Source organism: Lentinula edodes (genome assembly GCF_021015755.1).
Source record: "Lentinula edodes strain Le(Bin) 0899 ss11 chromosome Unknown C8R40scaffold_13, whole genome shotgun sequence".
NCBI lineage: Eukaryota > Fungi > Basidiomycota > Agaricomycetes > Agaricales > Omphalotaceae > Lentinula > Lentinula edodes.
The window spans coordinates 787,793-805,301 of NW_025764319.1; the positions used below are offsets into that span (position 1 = coordinate 787,793).

A 17,509-nucleotide genomic window follows, 5' to 3' on the forward strand; every position below is an offset into this window, starting at 1 on the left:
CAGACAAAACTGTAACAGGAAACGAAAAAACGGAGACGATTCGGGAGAGAGAGTATTCGACATGCAGGAGGGCCTAAGTGTAAAGAGAGAGTGTTTAAAGAGACGAAGAGGTAACACGATAACTAGAACAACGCTGACTGAACAAACGAACAAGGAAAGGAGCGCAGGAGGAGAAAATACACACGAGGACTTGAAAAGATGTTGCAAAACATCTCTGTGCAACAAGAGATGCAAGAGATATAAGTGTAACTAGTAAATTCCTAGACACGGATTGATATAGTTATTGTTTGAGAAGGGAACGAAAACCATAGAATTGAATGTGACATCAAGGGCTTGCAGGCAGTACGAGAGGAAAAGGCTTAAAACAAAGAACATGCGGAAAGCGCAGAGGAATTGAAGAAAAAGTTCATAGGGGAAATATTCAAGAACCAGAGGATAGAATGTTTGGTGAGGAATCGTTTGAGAAAGGTAATCGCTGAGCGGGAATTCAATCCGAGAGCAGAGTCGAGAATCATGCGTGTGACTTGATCATTATCGGGTCGCCCATTCTTTCCAATAAACCAGCGCCTCTAACTTGACGTGACATCGTCCCTTGTCATTTGGAACTGCACCGAGGCACTACTATCTGAACTTCCTGCAGGGCTCTTCACTCCCCACGGCCTGCTGTCCATAACGCTGCTTAAAGAGGCCTCCCCGAGATCAAGACTAGCAAGTGTTCCATTCAAATCGTGCATTTCGAATGGGTCAACGCCCGACGTAGAGGTAGGTTGACCGGATAAGGGTCTCGAAATGGGTACTGGAATGTTGGTGCGATTGGTGGGAGACGTACTAGTTGAACCGGAGCCTGGCCGAGGCATCAAACCCTGGAAACTAGTATACTGCGACACACTCGGAGGACGTGCGGAGCTGGATGTGTATCTGGCTGCTGAACTGGCTCCAGTGTCAATTGGCTCATCGAGAGGGGGAAATCCGTGTGGCTCTCTCCCCTGTGCGTCTGAAAAGACATTCTTGTGGTACACATGAGTCGCATTAGGATCAGGCGAGAAAGGCGAAAACGGAACTGCGCCCGCTACAGCATCTCGCGGGAATTGAAGATGTTGACTAAACCGCGGTTGGTGGGCATGCGGAACCGATGAAGATTGTCGTGTAGATGGTTGTCCCTGCTGACCCTGATGCTGTTGCTCTTGTTGTTGCGCCGAAAAAGTCTGCAGGTCAAAATATCCATTATAAGATGGAGCTCCTACAAGATCTTCCCTGCCACTGAGATGTGCTGAACGAAGCTGTTCCTCCGAATACAATGCCGTTGTTGGTGAAGGATTGACAAACATCCGCTCAAGAGCGTGCGCGGATGAAACCCCTTGTGCACCACGGGCAATCGAGTTAGCGTAAGCTCCGACGTTTACTCCATTCATGGAACTTGAGGTCGGTGAAGACGAGAAAGAGAATGGCTGTTCCGTGTATGTTTGCTGGCTGAGTTTTTGCAAAAGTTGAATGGCCTGCTCTTGCGTAAGATGCGCAGTGGACACCGCGGACACTGACGTATTGTCCGATTGTAGTGAGGAAGGCATCGGCATCGTCATATTGTGAAGAGTTTGTGGTCCAGATTGGCTTTGCATCGCAGCAGCCTGGGCGGCCTGAGCTGCAGCTTGAGCAGCTTTATCTGGGGGACGGTGAGAAGCTCACACAGAGAAAAGAGAGAGCAATACGTACATTGACTTCTTCCCCAGCTCAAACGAATCCGACTTCCGCCAATGGGGAATCCTTGCATTTTCTCGATGGCACGTTCAGCATCAGCTTTGCGCACAAATTGGACGAACCCGCAGTGCTTTCCAACGGGAACCTTTACCTTCAAGTTGGAAGAATTGGCAAGAATTCCAAAAGCAATATCATGGAAACTCACATAGTGGATGTCCCCAAATGGTGCAAAGAAGGTGCGAAGAGTCTCTTCCTGAATAAGGGGACTTAAGCCTCCAACGAATACGGTGGTGTTGTATGGGTCCGTGGACGTTAACTGTTCGCCGTTTGGCCCGATGAGGTTTCCAAGGATGGCGCGAGCCTGTGTGTGATGTTTCCAAGACTCTTCGTTTATCAAGAATCGCTCAGCGATTGTGGATCCCATAGCGGGGTTATAGTCCATAGGAAGTCGTGGTACCTCCTGAGCAAATGGTGCGGTGATAGAACTCGAGAGTGCAGACTTGACAGGGTTTGAGTCATACAGTTTGGTAGGGCCAGTTCCGTTCTCAGAACCACCTGCCGTCGTTGCAATGCTGGCGCTGGAGCCAGTATCCGTGCTGATAGCGCCCAGCGATGATGTCGACGCGGTGGTTGCGAGTGAAGAGGCTGAGTGAGAAGAGGTTGTGGAGGGTGTTGCATTGATGGGCGACATAGGTTGAGTAGAAGAACCGATGGGATAAGAGACTGTCTTCTGCGGGAGTGAAACAGCAATGGTGACGGAATCGGCGATATTCGCAGGAAGGGTGTTGCTGCTCACAAACTGCTGAAATTGGGCGAGATCTTGGGGTACCATTGTAGGCGCAGGCTTAAACTTGGCCGTTGCAGGCGAAATTCTCACTGAGAAGGAAGATGAATATATGCACGAAACGATTTCTAGGTGAACTTACTGGGGCGAGAAAGACAATAGAGACCGTGCATTTCAATTAATGCACGTTGCTGGTCCGATTCGTCAGTGAACCTACAAGACTGATGAATGGAAGAAGGATAGAGGATAACCAATTTCCTTACCGGACGAAGCCATAGCCTCTAGAGACACCTGTGACAGGATCAAGCATGATCTTTGCACTCTTGCAGCTCAGGAATGGACGTATGAACTTGGGTTCGCGATCGTTGCGGAGACCAAGAACTGGATTACGGAAAACAGCGACAAGATCAGAGTTAGACGTCTCCGGTGCGAGGTCGCCAACGAATATGCTATATTCCTTGGGATAAGGCTGGGGTGCCAAAGACGTCGCCGGCGGTCCGAAGGTTGTTGTTGGTACAGTCGTTGACGTTGTTGAAGGCACCAGCGACGCCCAACCCATGGAAAACGGCTTCGTCGAATTGGGCATTGTGATAGGCGGACTCCCAGAGAGGCCGGCAAGGACAGAAGCGGCGTGAGTTTGGGATGGAAAGGTAAGAAAGCAGTATCCAGGATTATTGGCAATCTGACCGGTGGTGGTATCCGGATCGCCAGGGGGAATTTTTAGGGAGATGGGGTCCCAACCCATTAGTCCACAAACTTGTTTAGCGTATTCTTCGTCCATCCACGGCTCAAGGTTACCCCAAAAAAGAGTAGAGCGGGTTATCGCTGAGTGAGGACTATTACTAGGAGACGGCGAATGCCCGGCGTGTCGCTGATGGAGGTAAGAAGGAGAGTTGGGAGAAGACGTCACGTTTAAACCAGTCAAGGTCGCGCTGCCGCCGGGATTGTGTCTGTTTGGCACTTCGAAGCCTTCGTAGATCGAGAAGCTCGCCGATCCACGCCGATCCACTGGCAGAAATGTGCTTCTCTGAGACTCCATTCCTTCGGCTCCGCTGCGCAAATATCCAAAGCCAGGAGGTTGATTATACTCGACCGAGTCGCGGGACATCATAGAAATAATGAAGGGGATGCAGAGATTAGAAGAAAACAAGGACAGAGCGATGAGGATAATATAGACTTTTTTATGCGATAATAGTTTTCGGCAGAGATGTTGGATAACGACAATGCGGGGCAGGACTGAGAGCAAATAGAAGCAAGCAGAGATGTATGCAGACAACGACGACGAGGATTAACAAATAAGAAGAGGACAAATCGCGAGGAAAAATGTTGATATCAGGGTGTAGCACGTACGATGTCCGACTAAAACGTTTATGCAGTTATTGATCCCTTTCTTCTACTGAGATGAGGAGAAGAAGGAGGTCTTGAATGTCGAAAGAAGGCCAAAAAGAACAGTAAGTAGCAACGTATCCTTACGTTGCTAGCTGTTTGCTGTTGGAAAGGGGGAAAAGGAAAAGGAGCCTCAGGAGTCAAGTCACAAGTATAAGCAGATCCGGAGCATGTTTCAAATTCTCGGACGGAACGTCGGCCTTATAAGTTTTCGAGGTGACGTTTCCAAACCCCGAAATTCCAATTTGATCGATATCTTATACAGAGGCGTAGAAACTGCAGCACAGGGCGCACAGCACCCAGCCCTTGTTAAAGTCTCCGAAAGAACAATAAAACTCACTTTCCACTCCAGTGACTGTCTATATAACTCAAGGTAGAGATATTGAATGCGCAACCAATCTTCACAACTACTTTACTGACATACCCATATTAGCTAAGCACTTTTCCTTTAAAGTCGAACAATGGATATCAGGACTTTCAGGGTTGATGGCAAGGACATGGGGCCCTGGGAGAGCACGGCAGGACGAGGCGGGACTGTAGAGTAGTGTAAAATCTGCTTGCGGTACTTTGTCGAAACTACCAGTATCAGTGGTATTTGACGGTATCTCAGTTTCAAGTCAGTCCAAATCCTAGAATCTCGTCGACTCAATAAGCAAAAGATCATTCATAATGTCGAGGATCATTGATTGATGACTGATGTGGCTGTGCCAAAGTCAATCGTTCTTGCTTGATCCATAAACACTGCATAAACATTAGAGTCAAACTCAAGGCAGGAGTATGTACTACATATATGCCCTTTAATCTTGAAGCCTGGCTAGCAAAGAGTTATGATCATGATCTTGGCGGAGTTGCTGGAAACATATTACCCTATCATCGCGGAAAGTGACTCTGGCAGACTACGCGAGGTTGGCTAGTGCGTTGCTTTGGCTAACAAACACCTCTTCAACGGGTTACCTAGCTGTCACTATAAGGAAATAAAGTAACAGAAAGTAGATATATATGTACACAATTGATTGGCACTTTATCCAACCACGCTCGATTAGGAGCACAATGCAGACTCTGAGGCAGAATGCGAATGTGAAGCACCTAGTAGAAATAGGTCACAGCTCCAGACGGGGTTGCCTATCCTCAAATAGAACAAGACATCATTAATTTATGAGTGAGGATCGCCAGACGGAAATCGCCGGAACATCCGGGAGCACCGCTCAATAACTTCATTCATCTCACTAGAGCACTCTTTCCAATGTGATTTTCAATTAAATTGTTCATAGCAGAGTCAGCGAAGATAACATACTCGAGTAGATCAATGTTTATATGATCGATACTTCACCAGAGTTCATGTGATACAGCGGGTGCTCTCCATGCTTGTATAATTCAAGTAAAATTTCACTATGTATCCGATGCGCCATGTTATATCTTATTATTATCGCTTACATTCCAGATTCCGAATTCATCTCGAGTCATACTTTTGTAGCAATGATTTCTCGAAAAAAAAAACAATATACGCTAGTACTCGAAATACTCACCTCCTGAGTCCAACTGAGTCCTCATTATACGTATTTCCCAGACATACAGCTAGACGTACAGCAAACTGGTTCGCAACCAGCGGCAAACACAATCGAATGACTCCTCAAATTAATGGCGCAACTTGAATTGTCCTGCTGTTTCTGCTTTTAGGGACTAGTGATAAAGTGAGGCGTATATTGTCCGGATCCCACATTGGGAAACAATGAGAGGGTTTGCTCATTGTTTTTGCTCCAGCAAAACTTAGCAGGTCAAGTCCCGACTTGTGGTACACTCTGGCGTATCAGGACCTCGTCCGCCGACTGGCACTGGATAGATGGATAGGAAGATTGTCTCGCACTTATGATTATGGTTTGACATGTTCGTTGACGCGATGAGTGTTTAACCACCTCCAGATATTCAGTTCCACCCCGGTATTATTGATCTCTAGTAGTAGTGGGTCTCCCAGAGCGCTCAATCTAAGAGACCCCAATATAGACGCTCATAATTTTTTGATCATGTAGGCGCCCGCGATGTCTTCCTCAACCTTGATAAATGGTTTTACTGTGATCCCCATATCCTATTCCAGCTCATCTATACATTACATATACGCCAGAGCTCATGTATCCAACAAAAAAGCCCCAAACTCGTGGCCTTCAGGCCGAACACTGTTCCTCGTTAATGCACCGCCAGATGCCACAGAACGGGATCTCATCTTACTATTAAAACCCTATGGAACCGTGGAAAAAGTAATTTTTGACTCTGACAGTGCTGTGGAGGATGCAGACGAGGAAGATAGTGATTCAGAAGATGGAGAGGAGGAAGGAGGAGTACATAATCACGGAGATGAGGAAAGTCAGCCTCGAAAACGCCAGAAACTCACGATGAAAAAGGTTGAACCCCCCAAAGTACTCCCATTACCTTCAATGCCTCTACGGAAATTGCGGAAGACCGGTCAAACGGCGCATGTCGTCTTTCTCGATACATCCTCTCTTGATCGATTTTTCTCTGCCTCACATACAAAACCTCGGTCGTGGCCCAACTCATCAGAGGAACCATCTGGACTATCACACTATCTCGCGCTGTCTGATTCACTGCGACCGCCTCTCGATGCTGTCCGCCAACACGCGAATTCAGCGATGGACTTGTACGAATTCGAACTTGCGAAGTCGAAGCGACAGTCGAAATACAAGAAGGGAGAGGCGATCGTGGACGAGGATGGATTCACGTTGGTGACTAGAGGAGGGGCATATGGGCAGACAGTTGGAGGTGGTGTCGCTGTCGCAACGAAGAAATTCCAGGAGACAGGAGAGACTAGTGAAAGGACTAAGAAGCACTCGAAGGAGAAGACTTCGTTCTACGCTTTCCAAAAAGCGGAGAAACAACGGAATGGTATGTGAATCCTTATACAAGCAAGTTCGACTAATTCAACGTCCCCTAGAACTCTTGCAACTGAAGAAGAACTGGGAATTGGATAAGGCTAAGGTAGAGAAGTTGAAGGCATCTCGTAGATTTAACCCATACTGAGTTCATTATTATGGTTTACGAGATCAATCCTTCACAATTGTATGTCTTCAGAGGTAGAATCACACATGCAAGCTTTCTAACCAGATCATTGAGTTAAAACGACTACAATATCACTGCATATCTTTTTTCTATCGGAGCAGAAACAGCCGTTCATCTATGGGTATGGTGCGGGGAAGCATAAAAAACTGAACAGAACTACTATCATAATCAAGCTGCTGCACTGATAGTAACAGGCGTCTCGATCCTGAAGGGTCCAGCGATTGACTGTAGACGCTTGACCTCAGCAGTCTGGCGAAGCATCTGAACTGGGGTCCAGTAGTCCAATGTCGTCCAGAGGAAGATGCGACTATATTGCAAACCAGTCTTTTCGTAATCCGCTGTGGAAGGAGGTAAGAAAGAGAAGAGTGAAAAAAATCCTACACATACCATATAGAGCAGACCTCATGTCGAGCCAAGTTCTGGTGACGTCGGTCAGTATACAATCCACTCCCCAACGAACGGCCTGAAAGAATTTTCTCGGTAAAACTTCAACAAGGTACAAAGTGGAAATGAATACCTCCATCATATGTTCAGGCTTATTCACTGTCCAAACCATCAACTTCTTTCCTGCATCTTGGCACTCTTTTCTGAACCTAAAAGGATAAATGAGGTTGTATCGCAAGGAAATGTCAACGCAGCGAGGCGCTTACTTTTCCCCATCAGACGTCGCCAACACAGCAAACGACATCGAGAAAAAGTCACAGTGGTTCCAAAAATATGTTCGCGCTACAGAAGGACTACTGCCAATGAAGGACCTCGTTAAATATGGAAGAGTCTCTTTTGCGGCAACAATAAAACTGGGGTGCCAAAGACCGAGCACCAGTCGCGATGCTAACTTCGTCTCCCAGTCGGGTTGCGCCGAGATAATATTGTGCATGAGGCTAAACAGTCTTCGAGGGTTGTTTTGGGGCTTCACGTCAACGTTAAATTTTACATGTTGGTTCTCGGGCTAAGGACGGGTTTGGATGTTGAGATAGAGGTAAAGAAAGCATATAACAGATCAGCTCCCCTGAGCGATAAGAGAAGAAACTTGCCTTCATGAGCAATGTAATCGTCTCGGCGAATGTAGGAATAGCTTGTCTAGGTTCCTTAACAGTTCGAACGTGCTCCATACCGTTTTCGCCATACCACGTTCGATCTTTGATAGCACCTGAATCGAGGAAAGGGGGAGGAATTGAATTGATATTCCCAGCGTGCGAGTGAAAATAAACCACGCAGGCATCCGCATACCAGTTGAATTTGTTGTCCTGGACAGATCTACGGGAGCATCAAAAACCGGGGTTAAGTTACTGACGATAAGGAAAAAAAAACATACCGGGATCATGGAACATGATAACCACATCGTCTGATGATACGTGTACGTCTGCTAGCAATGTTATGGAATGCAAACGGCAGAACGCCAACGCTATCAAATACCGCTCTCGATGCCTTCAGCGCCATCTCGGATGGCGGCTTCGAAGCTTGCGAGCGTGTTTTCGGGAAATGCAGCAGATGCCTGTGTCCAGGTATTCGTCACTCAAAGCTATGGAAGCTGTAAAGTAAACTTACACCGCGATGGCCCCAACAATCTGTTGAAAAATTTGTCAAAACTGTTCATGAGTCGTATTCACAGGACAACATACCAGGCAAGACTCTTTCTGAGGGCAAATGCATGGTGTTGAAGGAGCGACTGAGCGAGAAACAGGCAATTCGGGGAGATGGTTGTGGAACGTTTGTGGAGGGAAGAAGAAAAAAACCCCGATTTCTAATTTTTCCAGCCCTTATATATATAGGTAAAATTACCGATTTGACTGGAACTCGACCGTCGTGGACAGCCGGAAGTCGGAGTCTGTACCAATTCTTCATGTGATGAATGTCTTTACTTCGATGAAAGTTTAAAAGGGTAACGTTCTAATACTTGGTATATATACAGTGACATTGCCGCACTTGTTGACCATAATGGGTCTAAGACGCCCACTACTAAATGTCAAGCGCCCATTAAACGAACACGTAAAAGACCATATGCATTCTAAAGCATGGCTACGTTGGTCTTCCTACAAGAATCATCCCTTCGTCTTCTTCCGTTTCTGTGCCATTCTCGCTGGGTTCCGATCTTTGTTCTCTATGATTCGAGTCAGAGGACGCAATAGACACCACTGAACTCGTTCTGGCTTCCAACACCTGTTCCGGATTGACATCAGGAGGCGAAAAGGCACCCTCTTCTTTGGTATTGGAGGGTGACGAAACCAAGGCAGGGTCGCTTGAAGTCGTTGGTGGTGGTAGGTCTCGTGGCTCTTCAGCAGGTGCTGGCTCAACTTTGACGGAAATGTCGCGTAAAGCATCGAGCATCTGATCACGGACTCTTTCGGCGAGCTCAGGGACATCGTTGGCGGTAAGGCCTTCTGTTGGGATTGGAGGAAGCACTATAGAGAGCAGAGTCCGAATGGACATGTAGTCAGACGGGGATCATGACAAGAATACAAGAAACGCACCACGGATCTTGACGACACCAGTTCCGAAGAAACCCTCCTGATAAATACGCCAGTAGTTTTCTGTAATTATAGGCACGACGGGAATGCCGGACTGAAGAGCCAGATGAAAGGCTCCCTTTTTGAAAGGTAGCAAATCTGGCTCTTTCGACATATGTCGAGTACCTTCTGGATACATCCATAATGAGATTTTGCGATTCTTCATTAGTTGTCCCGCAGCTTCTAGTGAGCGTACTGCCCGGGCGTTATTCCCTCGGTCGATAAAGACAGCACCAGACATAATCATGAACGGACCGAGTGGCGTGTACTGTAATGACTTTTTGGCCATGATGGAAGTTCTCTTGGGCATCAACCTAAGCAATCAATCAGCTACAGTAAAAATCCATACCATATACGTCCGAGCTCACCTGCCCACGAACAATATATCGAGCATGCTCTGGTGATTGCTGAGAAGTACTGCTGGCTTTGTCAATAAGTGCTCCTCCCCTTCTACCTCTACCTTGATGTTCAGGACAGTGCCAGCCAATGCGTAGAAGGTCCTGGCAATGACCCAATTAACATCGTATCGATATCCGGTCGCCGACATCGTGGCTGCGACTACAATGCCGAACGTCGCAACAGCTGTCATACAGCCCAAGTAAAGCCCACGTCGAAAGTAGTAAAGTCCCATAGGTGATGATGATATGGCGGTTCGTGCAAGAATGACAGGAAGGGAAATGTAAGCGATTGGCTTGAAGATAGAAAGCAAGAAGGACATCGTTGTTGTAGCGAGCAGTATATACTGTATAGGTTAGGATATAATGTTGCTTTTGACACGCCCAGCAGCGTGGCCAACGGAGACTCTTTCGAGTGCTCAGAGAAAGGCGGAAGGCGGAGGTAATTTGGGGTTACAAAGGGTTCGGACCAGGTTCGGACTTTGAATCGATTTCATTGCGGCCCTCTCGGCCGGTTGCTTTCTTGGGAATTCACCTCAGCCAGTCAGGCCAGTCCTCAACTAACAATGTCCGCAGATTTATCCTCAGCTCCTGGTACTCTTCTCCAATGCAGCGTATGGCTTGCCTGGCTAAAACAATGTTAGGCAGCTCTCATGGCACGGAGAGCTTGGCTCGTGTTTTACCTGGTGCTGCAGAAATTCCCAAAGTTACTTTGGTCTCGAGAACGCAAGTTTCTTTGAATGTCAAGAAGGACACAGAGAACCGGGACCCTCAGCTGACCGCTACAACGGTGAATACAATTATTGTCATATCTTCATTCGCAATCTCACCTTTATCCAGACTTCAATCCCGTCTTCCGACGATGCAAAACCTAACACAACGTCAGATTCTTTGCAAGTTGCAGCTCAGCAGTATCCATGGATGTATATGGCATCCACGCTGGATGCATGCTTCGAAGATGCGGAAGAGGTGGCGGAGGTACCTTTACAATTCCTCGGTTGCAATCTGTTCTGAATGCCTTGTTGCAGAAAAATATCCAAACTCGTTCGGAGGAACTAGATAAACAAGAAGCCAGCTCATCAGACCAACAAACTCGGACTGAGGCGGAACGGCTGATAGAGTTTTATGGTGAACTTTCCTCGGACAAGGTCAGTCAAATTATCCTCCTCCGCACACCAATTCACAAAGCTCGCACTTCACAGTTCGCCAAAGATGCCCCCAAAATTATGCAAAACTTTCTGTCACACGGAGATGCTTGCACTGAAATAGAGACGGAAGCTCTGCGTATTGCATCGCAAGACTTGAATAATATCGACTTTGACACCGTGGATATAATGGGTCCGCTGCGGGAGTATAATGATGTCCTCGATAGACTGGGTAAGTCTGCTCATACGTTTCATCTCATTTTCCCTCCCAATCCCCACTTCATACGTGTCCATCTGTCCATCTGTCTCGTTCACTTATACTTTGCTTTCTTGGTAGGGACACTACAGATGGAGGCTTTTGAACTCGAATCAGCCATGCTACGACTGACCGTTTCCACCACAACAACCACCGAATTTTCTTCAGCAGACCAGACCAAAACCACAACTAATACAACTATCAATCCTCCGTCTGAAGATTCAGCACCTCCGGAATCGGAACTATCTTCTGCGGATGCCGAGAACACCTCTAACGTATCTAGTACCACGCAATCCGCGGCTGCTCGATCCCAGATCGCACCCATATTCGCAGCATGTCTACCTATCATCCATGCCCGTGGTCGAAATATCGTGATGGCCCAGCAATTAGTGGAGGGGGCAAAGCAAAATTTGTCAATGACGGTTCATTTGCAAAGTTTGGGCTTTGGGGAGGATGATAATGATCGTGATGATGATGATGATAAGGAGGAGGAGTGAGAAACTTTTTTCTTTTTTTGGTTTTGACCAGTATACCCCCCTCATTGTATACCCAGTAACATATTTTGAGGCGGTCAAATTTTGTTCTTGAAACATTTTTTTGGGATCAGCAAATACTCGCTTTGACCTTATTACATAAATACTGAAATACAAGTACGACCCAGGACCAGGTTCAAATCATTACCATTATCACATATGTCTTTTTCCATGACCCATTCCGTGGTTCTACCTTATCCCATCGACCACGTTTTTCATGCCCTTTCTGACGCAGATCAAATGGAACGTCTACAAAAGCTCACTCCAGAGGCGCAAAAATTTTCTCTTCTTCCACCCGACATTGTGTCTTTACCCCATTGTGCTCTTTCTTCCTTGACTCACGCCGATACAATGCCAGAAGGCTGCCCCAGGGTACGCGACCTCCCGCCATCGTCACTGGACCAGCCTGCCGATTCAGAAATGCGAACATTTCAGAGGACACAATTCGAGTTTTCTGGAACCGTTTCAATCCTGTTCGGACTATTCAATCGAGCTCTGTCCGTATCCGGTGCTCAAATTATTGACGAAGAAGCCAAGGTGGTGTTATTTGAAAGCGGAGTTGTGGCTCAAGGAATAAAGGAAGTGAAGCTAAGGACATTCCGTCCAATTCTTCTGCCTGATGATTCGAATGGTGAGGAACCGAGGAAATCGGGTACGGAAGTCAAGGAAACAGTTTGGGGTACAAGTCCTTTCGGTTTATCTCTCTTGCTCAAGTTTCTCGCTCCGTGGATACATAGGCATCATATGGAGCTATACAGTAAATTGTTCGAATCTACTTGAAATCGTGCATATGTGTATACTCCTTGTGCATGGATCGGATGCTGAAATACTCCTATAGGACTTTTGAGTACGTAGATAGCTTTTGCCGTACAACGAAAATGGACTACCCGCAACAAAATATACCTATCGGTCTAAATCCAAATAAACCTGTAATCTGTGCACTCTAGTAGCAATTCTAATCGGTCGACCAAGATGATGTGCCCGCGTTCTTCTTACTCGAGTCTCATGTGTATTGTGAACCAGAAAAAACCGATTGTAACACTATTTAACTGCACCTTTCAAATTGTAAACCTCAGGCTGAAGGTCTCTGAAGGTTCAGCTAACAGACTAAATTTAGTCGAAAACCCATGCTTTTGCTAGAAGAGAAATATAAGTTTATAAAAAGTAAATGCGCAATATATGTACCAACCCTTACTTCAATACGAACATTCTATCATCCAGCAAACGCAAGTCGTACTGATGTAGTCTGACTTCAGCAGCCGTTGAACGAGCGCTGAGCCCGGCGACACGACAGCTCCTTACTATCGTCTTAGTGCTTTGAGTGATGGCGGAGGGGGCTGCTTGATCCGAGCATTGGAAAACATATAGAAGATGAGCTGCTCATTCGTTTGCTGTGTTATATTATACATCCATGGGCCAAGGGTCTCAAGGAGGACCCTTGCCTTCTCAAAATCGAGTCAAAACTTCCCGTATATATTCAACGCCGAGAGACAAAAGCAGCCTAAAACGTGGATCCTTCAGGAGGCTGAGGAAGCTTCCTGTTGTTAAACGAGGCCATTTCCCTGTAATGATGAAATTATTCCATCATGCGATCTTACTGTTTGACGAAAAGATACTCACCTCCGCATCTCGACTAAGAGTGTTTCAAGAGTCTTGTCTCTATTCCATTCGCGGAGCACGGGGAGTTTAGAGGGATCGACTTGGCCATTCGTCTGAAGGATTTAATCAATGTAGCAGCGTTAAAATCCACGTCATCTATCCATCCACATACCTGATCGACAAATGGTAGGTTTACTTTGCTAATGAACTGTACCACTGGCGGGGCATCGGGGTACTGTGGGCCGCAGGAAATCTTGAGGGAGTAAATTCGATTTTCGTGTACGGTCTATAGATAGAAAATGAGCGCATAATTCGATGTGTACGATCCAAACAGGAACGACACAATGATAACGATAGAAGCGAAAGAAATAACGTCGCTTACATGTCCCGGCCCTATAATCGTCCCCGTCCAATTCGTCATCATCAGATCGTCGGAATCCTCCAATCCGTACGAGCATGATCCATCGCCGATTCCTTTTTCTCCCCTCTCGAGTTCTTCTAACAGACGGAAATTTCTTGGAACTGTATCATCGAGTCATAAGGTGCAACGAAGGTGGCGCAAGTCGATGCAGCGAGTTGAAAGATATCATGAAAGGATGTGCAAGTGATGAAGAGCGCCATGAGCATATAGGTTTTCAATCAATCTCAATCAGTCAACGTTTCGAAAAGAGTTGAGTTGAAGTGGTCGAAGAATGCTCAGTGGCGATATCCGAGTCCAAAATCATTTCATGAAGAAGATCTACTAACCTTTGGCCATATTTTCCTTGGATTATAATTCTGATAACTCTGGGACTTGGTAATCCTATCTGTAATCTAACTTCTTCAATGTCGTTTGCTGAATCTACGGCGAATCTGTTGAGAATCAGATCAAACCCAAGTTCAAGACTGATTCACTCACTACCAGTTCCGTATATCAATAAAAGTAGATAAACGCAAGAATAGATTCTCGAAACAGGCCCCAAACGGACGATGGAAATTCGAAGAATAGATGTAGAGAAACGGCAGTTGCCAAAGCTGTCGCGTGAGTGCTATGCGAGACTTGATCTTATCTAATCCTAATCGCAAAATCTAACAAAAACCTTTCAAGTTGTCTCAATTGTTCCACACGTTGCACGTTGGGCAGACTCATAAATTCTGGGTCTATGTGCGATGTAAACAGGGCAGAATCCGGAGCATCTGTGAACAATGCCTACCGAATCTTTGGATGTCGCTTGCCGTTCGTTGTTGTGTTGCTATAGCTACAGTCTGTGCGCCTTATTTCAAGTTCATCCACGATACCTCCTCCGCCTAATCTGATGCTCAACGCTGCGTCGACTTCTCTAGTTTGGAACAAAAGAGATGCAGTAATATGCAGTCGTTATGTAGCCTCGGCCAATGACTTGGAAACAGTGATCTGACTGATGACGTTCTTCAACAAGTTGGTTTACATTCACCTTCTTGGTGGCTAGGATTCATCAGAAACGAAATGACAAGAAAACAATATACACATAAATATGGCTCTCGATGGCACGGTTGACTGTTGGCGGTGTAGCTTTGATGGTTGATTTTATGGTGAAAAACAAAGTCCAAGTACTCCAATCTGATGAACTTAAACGTTAACGAAAGTAGAAGGTGAAATCAAACTGAGCATTCCTAGTTCTATCTAGTATCTCACTCACTTTTCCTAGTATGTTTTGTCTGGCCCGCAGGCAGAGCACTGATTGATTCTGACCGATGCACACAGGCAGTGGGACTTGGACGGAGCTGTGCTATATCTATCATATTCTAGACCAAGCCCGTTTTATATGCGCCAACACAGATGGCATCTACCCGAACATAGGAGCAAAAGGAATCAAACCTAACGGCTAGTGACTGATTGATTGTTTTTTGAGTATCAAGTTGAAGTATCACATCGTTTGCTCCAAATTTCCGTCAATCCTACTCTTCCAGGTCAACGGTTTGGACTTCCCCATTTTTCCCTCGATGGTTCTTTTCTTCCTCCTTCTCGGGGTGGCTCTATTGGTAAATGCAGACGGGGATGTTGCGTGCTCGGGAACTGGCCTTGACTGGTACATCGATATGGTCGGAGAGAGTCCCTGTAAGTCCCGTATAATTTTGTCTATCTCTGCGGATGAGAGTATGAAACCTGCTCGCAGGTACGACGTACGAAAGGCTTCGTCAAATATGCAACCCCTCGTGTAAGCTCGAATCCTTCAAGTTCTTACTTCTGTGGCCAAGTTGCTCCGATACTTATCCACATAAATTTACTCAGTCCAAGTTGGTGTCATGAACGTCAATACTCCTCCAGATGCTTGTAATGAACAAGTCGGTTAGTCAAAGACTCTATTCTGAAAAAAATGTTTACCTCACTAAATCTAATACCATCGCAAAGCGGACTGTTGCTGTAATTCGGTAGCTTTCACCCTGAGCATGTTCTGCCTCAAGTTTGTGTATTTTCTCACAACCAATATATCTCTTGACTAAGATTTGCCACTTTCAGTTGTCAACAAGGTATTGGAACAAGCGGCAATGGGATTGACGCAGGTGATCCAAGATATTTTCTCTGCATCTTGTTTTTCTCTATCTGAATTTCGTCAAAAGGTCAAGGCGCCTACCAGCTCTACCTGCAGGGTTCTCGTCCGCCCGGACAATGGTGCAGCCCCGTCACGAACCAGAGGTGCATCTTTTTACACGAGAAATCACATGGCAGTGACCGAAGTAACCTTTGCCTAGTCTTCCAAATAACATTGATACTGCAGTGTGTGATCGCAACATAAAGATCATCGACGATATTCGTACTGGGCTCTTTTGGTCCGATGGGAGCTGGTACTTGCTTTCATCCTCCTGTCCTCTAGTTGTCGATTTTAATTAGTTTTGTTGCGAATTTAGGTTCTAGTGAGCCCTGTAGAAATACTCGATGGATGATCTCATACTACCCTTTCCACAGTGTCTGGTCATACGAGGCCATCAGTGAAGACGTCGGCGCAAACGACAACAACGCGTTTACGCATTGTGCATCTTCTACAAGTACAAGCGCAAGTACAAGTACAAGCAGCAGCACTCCCAACGTTATCGCCTCTTCTCAAACCACTTCAACTTCCCCTGATTCAACCTCTGGAAATACAGTTACGGTTGCAACTCAGACTCCTGATACAACTAAGCAACCTTCGCCGTCATCTTCATCAAATTCAGCCAGCTCTGCCACACCTGCCAGTGGGATATCCACCACAAGCTTTACTTCTATTTCTGGATCCACGATTATATTAGGATCCACTTTCACTGTGATCTATCCTTCTTCCATTTCGTATTCCGGAAGCTCGCCTATATCAACGTCGGCATCCGGTAATACTAGCAATACAGCTCCTGCCAGTGGGGGTACTAGTGGGTCTAGCCAGACCTTCTTGACACCATCCTCTCGTATGAGCAAAGGTATGATAGGTGGAATCACAGGCGCAGCTATCGGCGCCGTCTGTGCAGTGTTGGCGTTGTGGTTCCTCTGTCGTTCTTTGAGGAAACGCAAGGAAGCAGGAAAAACAGCAACGCACGACACTTCGCTGGTAAATGATGAACCTTTTACAGATCAACCGACTTCGTGGTATACAACAACAGGTATGCCATTTTCTCTTTGTATAGATGTTTTAGTGGTCTAATGCTAGATGTAGGTTCAAATACTGAAAGTTCGATGCCATTTATATCCCGTCCACGGAAACTCGAGTTTGAAGGCAGAAGCGATCCGAGCACTCAGTCGCAATTGATGTCAGTTCACTATAATGATCCGGAGACTGACGATCAGAACAATGGTAGCCAAGAACCATACTCAGATGTGATGAACTCAAATGTTTTGTTCCCAATGAGACACACAGACGCCGGCCCAGTACAAGTGACGGTGGAAAGAAGGATGTCGGGAAGCTTGCCGCCTGCATACGGCGAACAGATATCCTGATACATAATGGACATGTTCATGTTTTTCAAGGAACAACCTGCGTCTACCAGTTTTGATACATAATTTATAACAAAATAATCTCATATAGCCCACAGATCCTTTGGATTGAGCATTTCTCATTATCCGAGAACCCAAAATGCGACCACTTACACACTAGCAGTAGTTACATAGACTGGAGCTCTTTTAGCTCCCCGTGCCCTAGCATGCTACATACGCGG

The 17,509-nt window shown here is 46.2% G+C and overlaps 7 protein-coding genes across 7 annotated transcripts; 3 read left to right on the forward strand and 4 right to left on the reverse strand.

Moving 5' to 3' along the window:
* Positions 1 to 316: 316 nt before the first annotated feature.
* On the reverse strand, positions 317 to 3,718 carry C8R40DRAFT_143857 (uncharacterized protein). Its single transcript, XM_046234159.1, has 5 exons — positions 2,743 to 3,718; positions 2,622 to 2,692; positions 1,901 to 2,571; positions 1,711 to 1,846; positions 317 to 1,660 (listed from the first exon to the last, which is right to left on the reverse strand). The coding sequence occupies exons 1-5, from the start codon at positions 3,588 to 3,590 to the stop codon at positions 570 to 572; spliced, it is 2,817 nt and encodes a 938-aa protein (XP_046087599.1). The 5' UTR covers positions 3,591 to 3,718; the 3' UTR covers positions 317 to 569.
* Positions 3,719 to 5,901: 2,183 nt separating this feature from the next.
* On the forward strand, positions 5,902 to 6,895 carry C8R40DRAFT_1160284 (ribosomal RNA-processing protein 7-domain-containing protein; the record flags this gene model as incomplete). The annotated part of the gene is made up of 2 exons (XM_046229995.1): positions 5,902 to 6,760; positions 6,810 to 6,895. 2 exons carry the CDS (start codon positions 5,902 to 5,904, stop codon positions 6,893 to 6,895), a joined length of 945 nt encoding a protein of 314 aa, XP_046087600.1.
* A 207-nt stretch (positions 6,896 to 7,102) lies between these two features.
* On the reverse strand, positions 7,103 to 8,587 carry C8R40DRAFT_1160285 (PLC-like phosphodiesterase; the record flags this gene model as incomplete). The annotated part of the gene is made up of 10 exons (XM_046229996.1): positions 7,103 to 7,272; positions 7,322 to 7,397; positions 7,452 to 7,527; positions 7,585 to 7,883; positions 7,969 to 8,084; positions 8,165 to 8,191; positions 8,250 to 8,297; positions 8,351 to 8,429; positions 8,483 to 8,502; positions 8,557 to 8,587. 10 exons carry the CDS (start codon positions 8,585 to 8,587, stop codon positions 7,103 to 7,105), a joined length of 942 nt encoding a protein of 313 aa, XP_046087601.1.
* Positions 8,588 to 8,953: 366 nt separating this feature from the next.
* On the reverse strand, positions 8,954 to 10,159 carry C8R40DRAFT_1160286 (uncharacterized protein; the record flags this gene model as incomplete). Its single annotated transcript, XM_046229997.1, has 3 exons — positions 8,954 to 9,336; positions 9,406 to 9,755; positions 9,810 to 10,159. The coding sequence occupies 3 exons, from the start codon at positions 10,157 to 10,159 to the stop codon at positions 8,954 to 8,956; spliced, it is 1,083 nt and encodes a 360-aa protein (XP_046087602.1).
* A 284-nt stretch (positions 10,160 to 10,443) lies between these two features.
* Positions 10,444 to 11,734, forward strand: C8R40DRAFT_1264696 (uncharacterized protein; the record flags this gene model as incomplete). The annotated part of the gene is made up of 4 exons (XM_046233896.1): positions 10,444 to 10,626; positions 10,677 to 10,814; positions 10,865 to 11,213; positions 11,319 to 11,734. 4 exons carry the CDS (start codon positions 10,444 to 10,446, stop codon positions 11,732 to 11,734), a joined length of 1,086 nt encoding a protein of 361 aa, XP_046087603.1.
* A 207-nt stretch (positions 11,735 to 11,941) lies between these two features.
* C8R40DRAFT_1236654 (uncharacterized protein) lies at positions 11,942 to 12,906 on the forward strand (the record flags this gene model as incomplete). The annotated part of the gene is made up of 2 exons (XM_046233414.1): positions 11,942 to 12,554; positions 12,609 to 12,906. One exon carries the CDS (start codon positions 11,942 to 11,944, stop codon positions 12,548 to 12,550), a length of 609 nt encoding a protein of 202 aa, XP_046087604.1. The 3' UTR covers positions 12,551 to 12,554; positions 12,609 to 12,906.
* Positions 12,882 to 14,415, reverse strand: C8R40DRAFT_144915 (UBC-like protein). The gene is made up of 7 exons (XM_046234162.1): positions 14,271 to 14,415; positions 14,117 to 14,161; positions 13,752 to 13,891; positions 13,542 to 13,655; positions 13,391 to 13,482; positions 12,966 to 13,332; positions 12,882 to 12,906 (listed from the first exon to the last, which is right to left on the reverse strand). Exons 2-6 carry the CDS (start codon positions 14,124 to 14,126, stop codon positions 13,272 to 13,274), a joined length of 417 nt encoding a protein of 138 aa, XP_046087605.1. The 5' UTR covers positions 14,127 to 14,161; positions 14,271 to 14,415; the 3' UTR covers positions 12,882 to 12,906; positions 12,966 to 13,271.
* Between the last annotated feature and the right edge of the window lie 3,094 nt (positions 14,416 to 17,509).

Bases quoted from the DNA above. Each gene is read 5' to 3' on its own strand.
- C8R40DRAFT_143857 (XM_046234159.1), bottom strand. From the start codon at position 3,590: ATGATGTCCCGCGACTCGGTCGAGTATAATCAACCTCCTGGCTTTGGA. The intron at 2,693-2,742 runs GTAAGGAAATTG...TCAGTCTTGTAG, and splicing joins AGAGGCTATGGCTTCGTCCG to GTTCACTGACGAATCGGACC. The intron at 2,572-2,621 runs GTAAGTTCACCT...CTTCCTTCTCAG, and splicing joins CTATTGTCTTTCTCGCCCCA to TGAGAATTTCGCCTGCAACG.
- C8R40DRAFT_144915 (XM_046234162.1), bottom strand. The intron at 13,656-13,751 runs GTAAGCGACGTT...TTCTATCTATAG, and splicing joins CGATTATAGGGCCGGGACAT to ACCGTACACGAAAATCGAAT. The intron at 13,333-13,390 runs GTGAGTATCTTT...TCATCATTACAG, and splicing joins CTCTTAGTCGAGATGCGGAG to GGAAATGGCCTCGTTTAACA.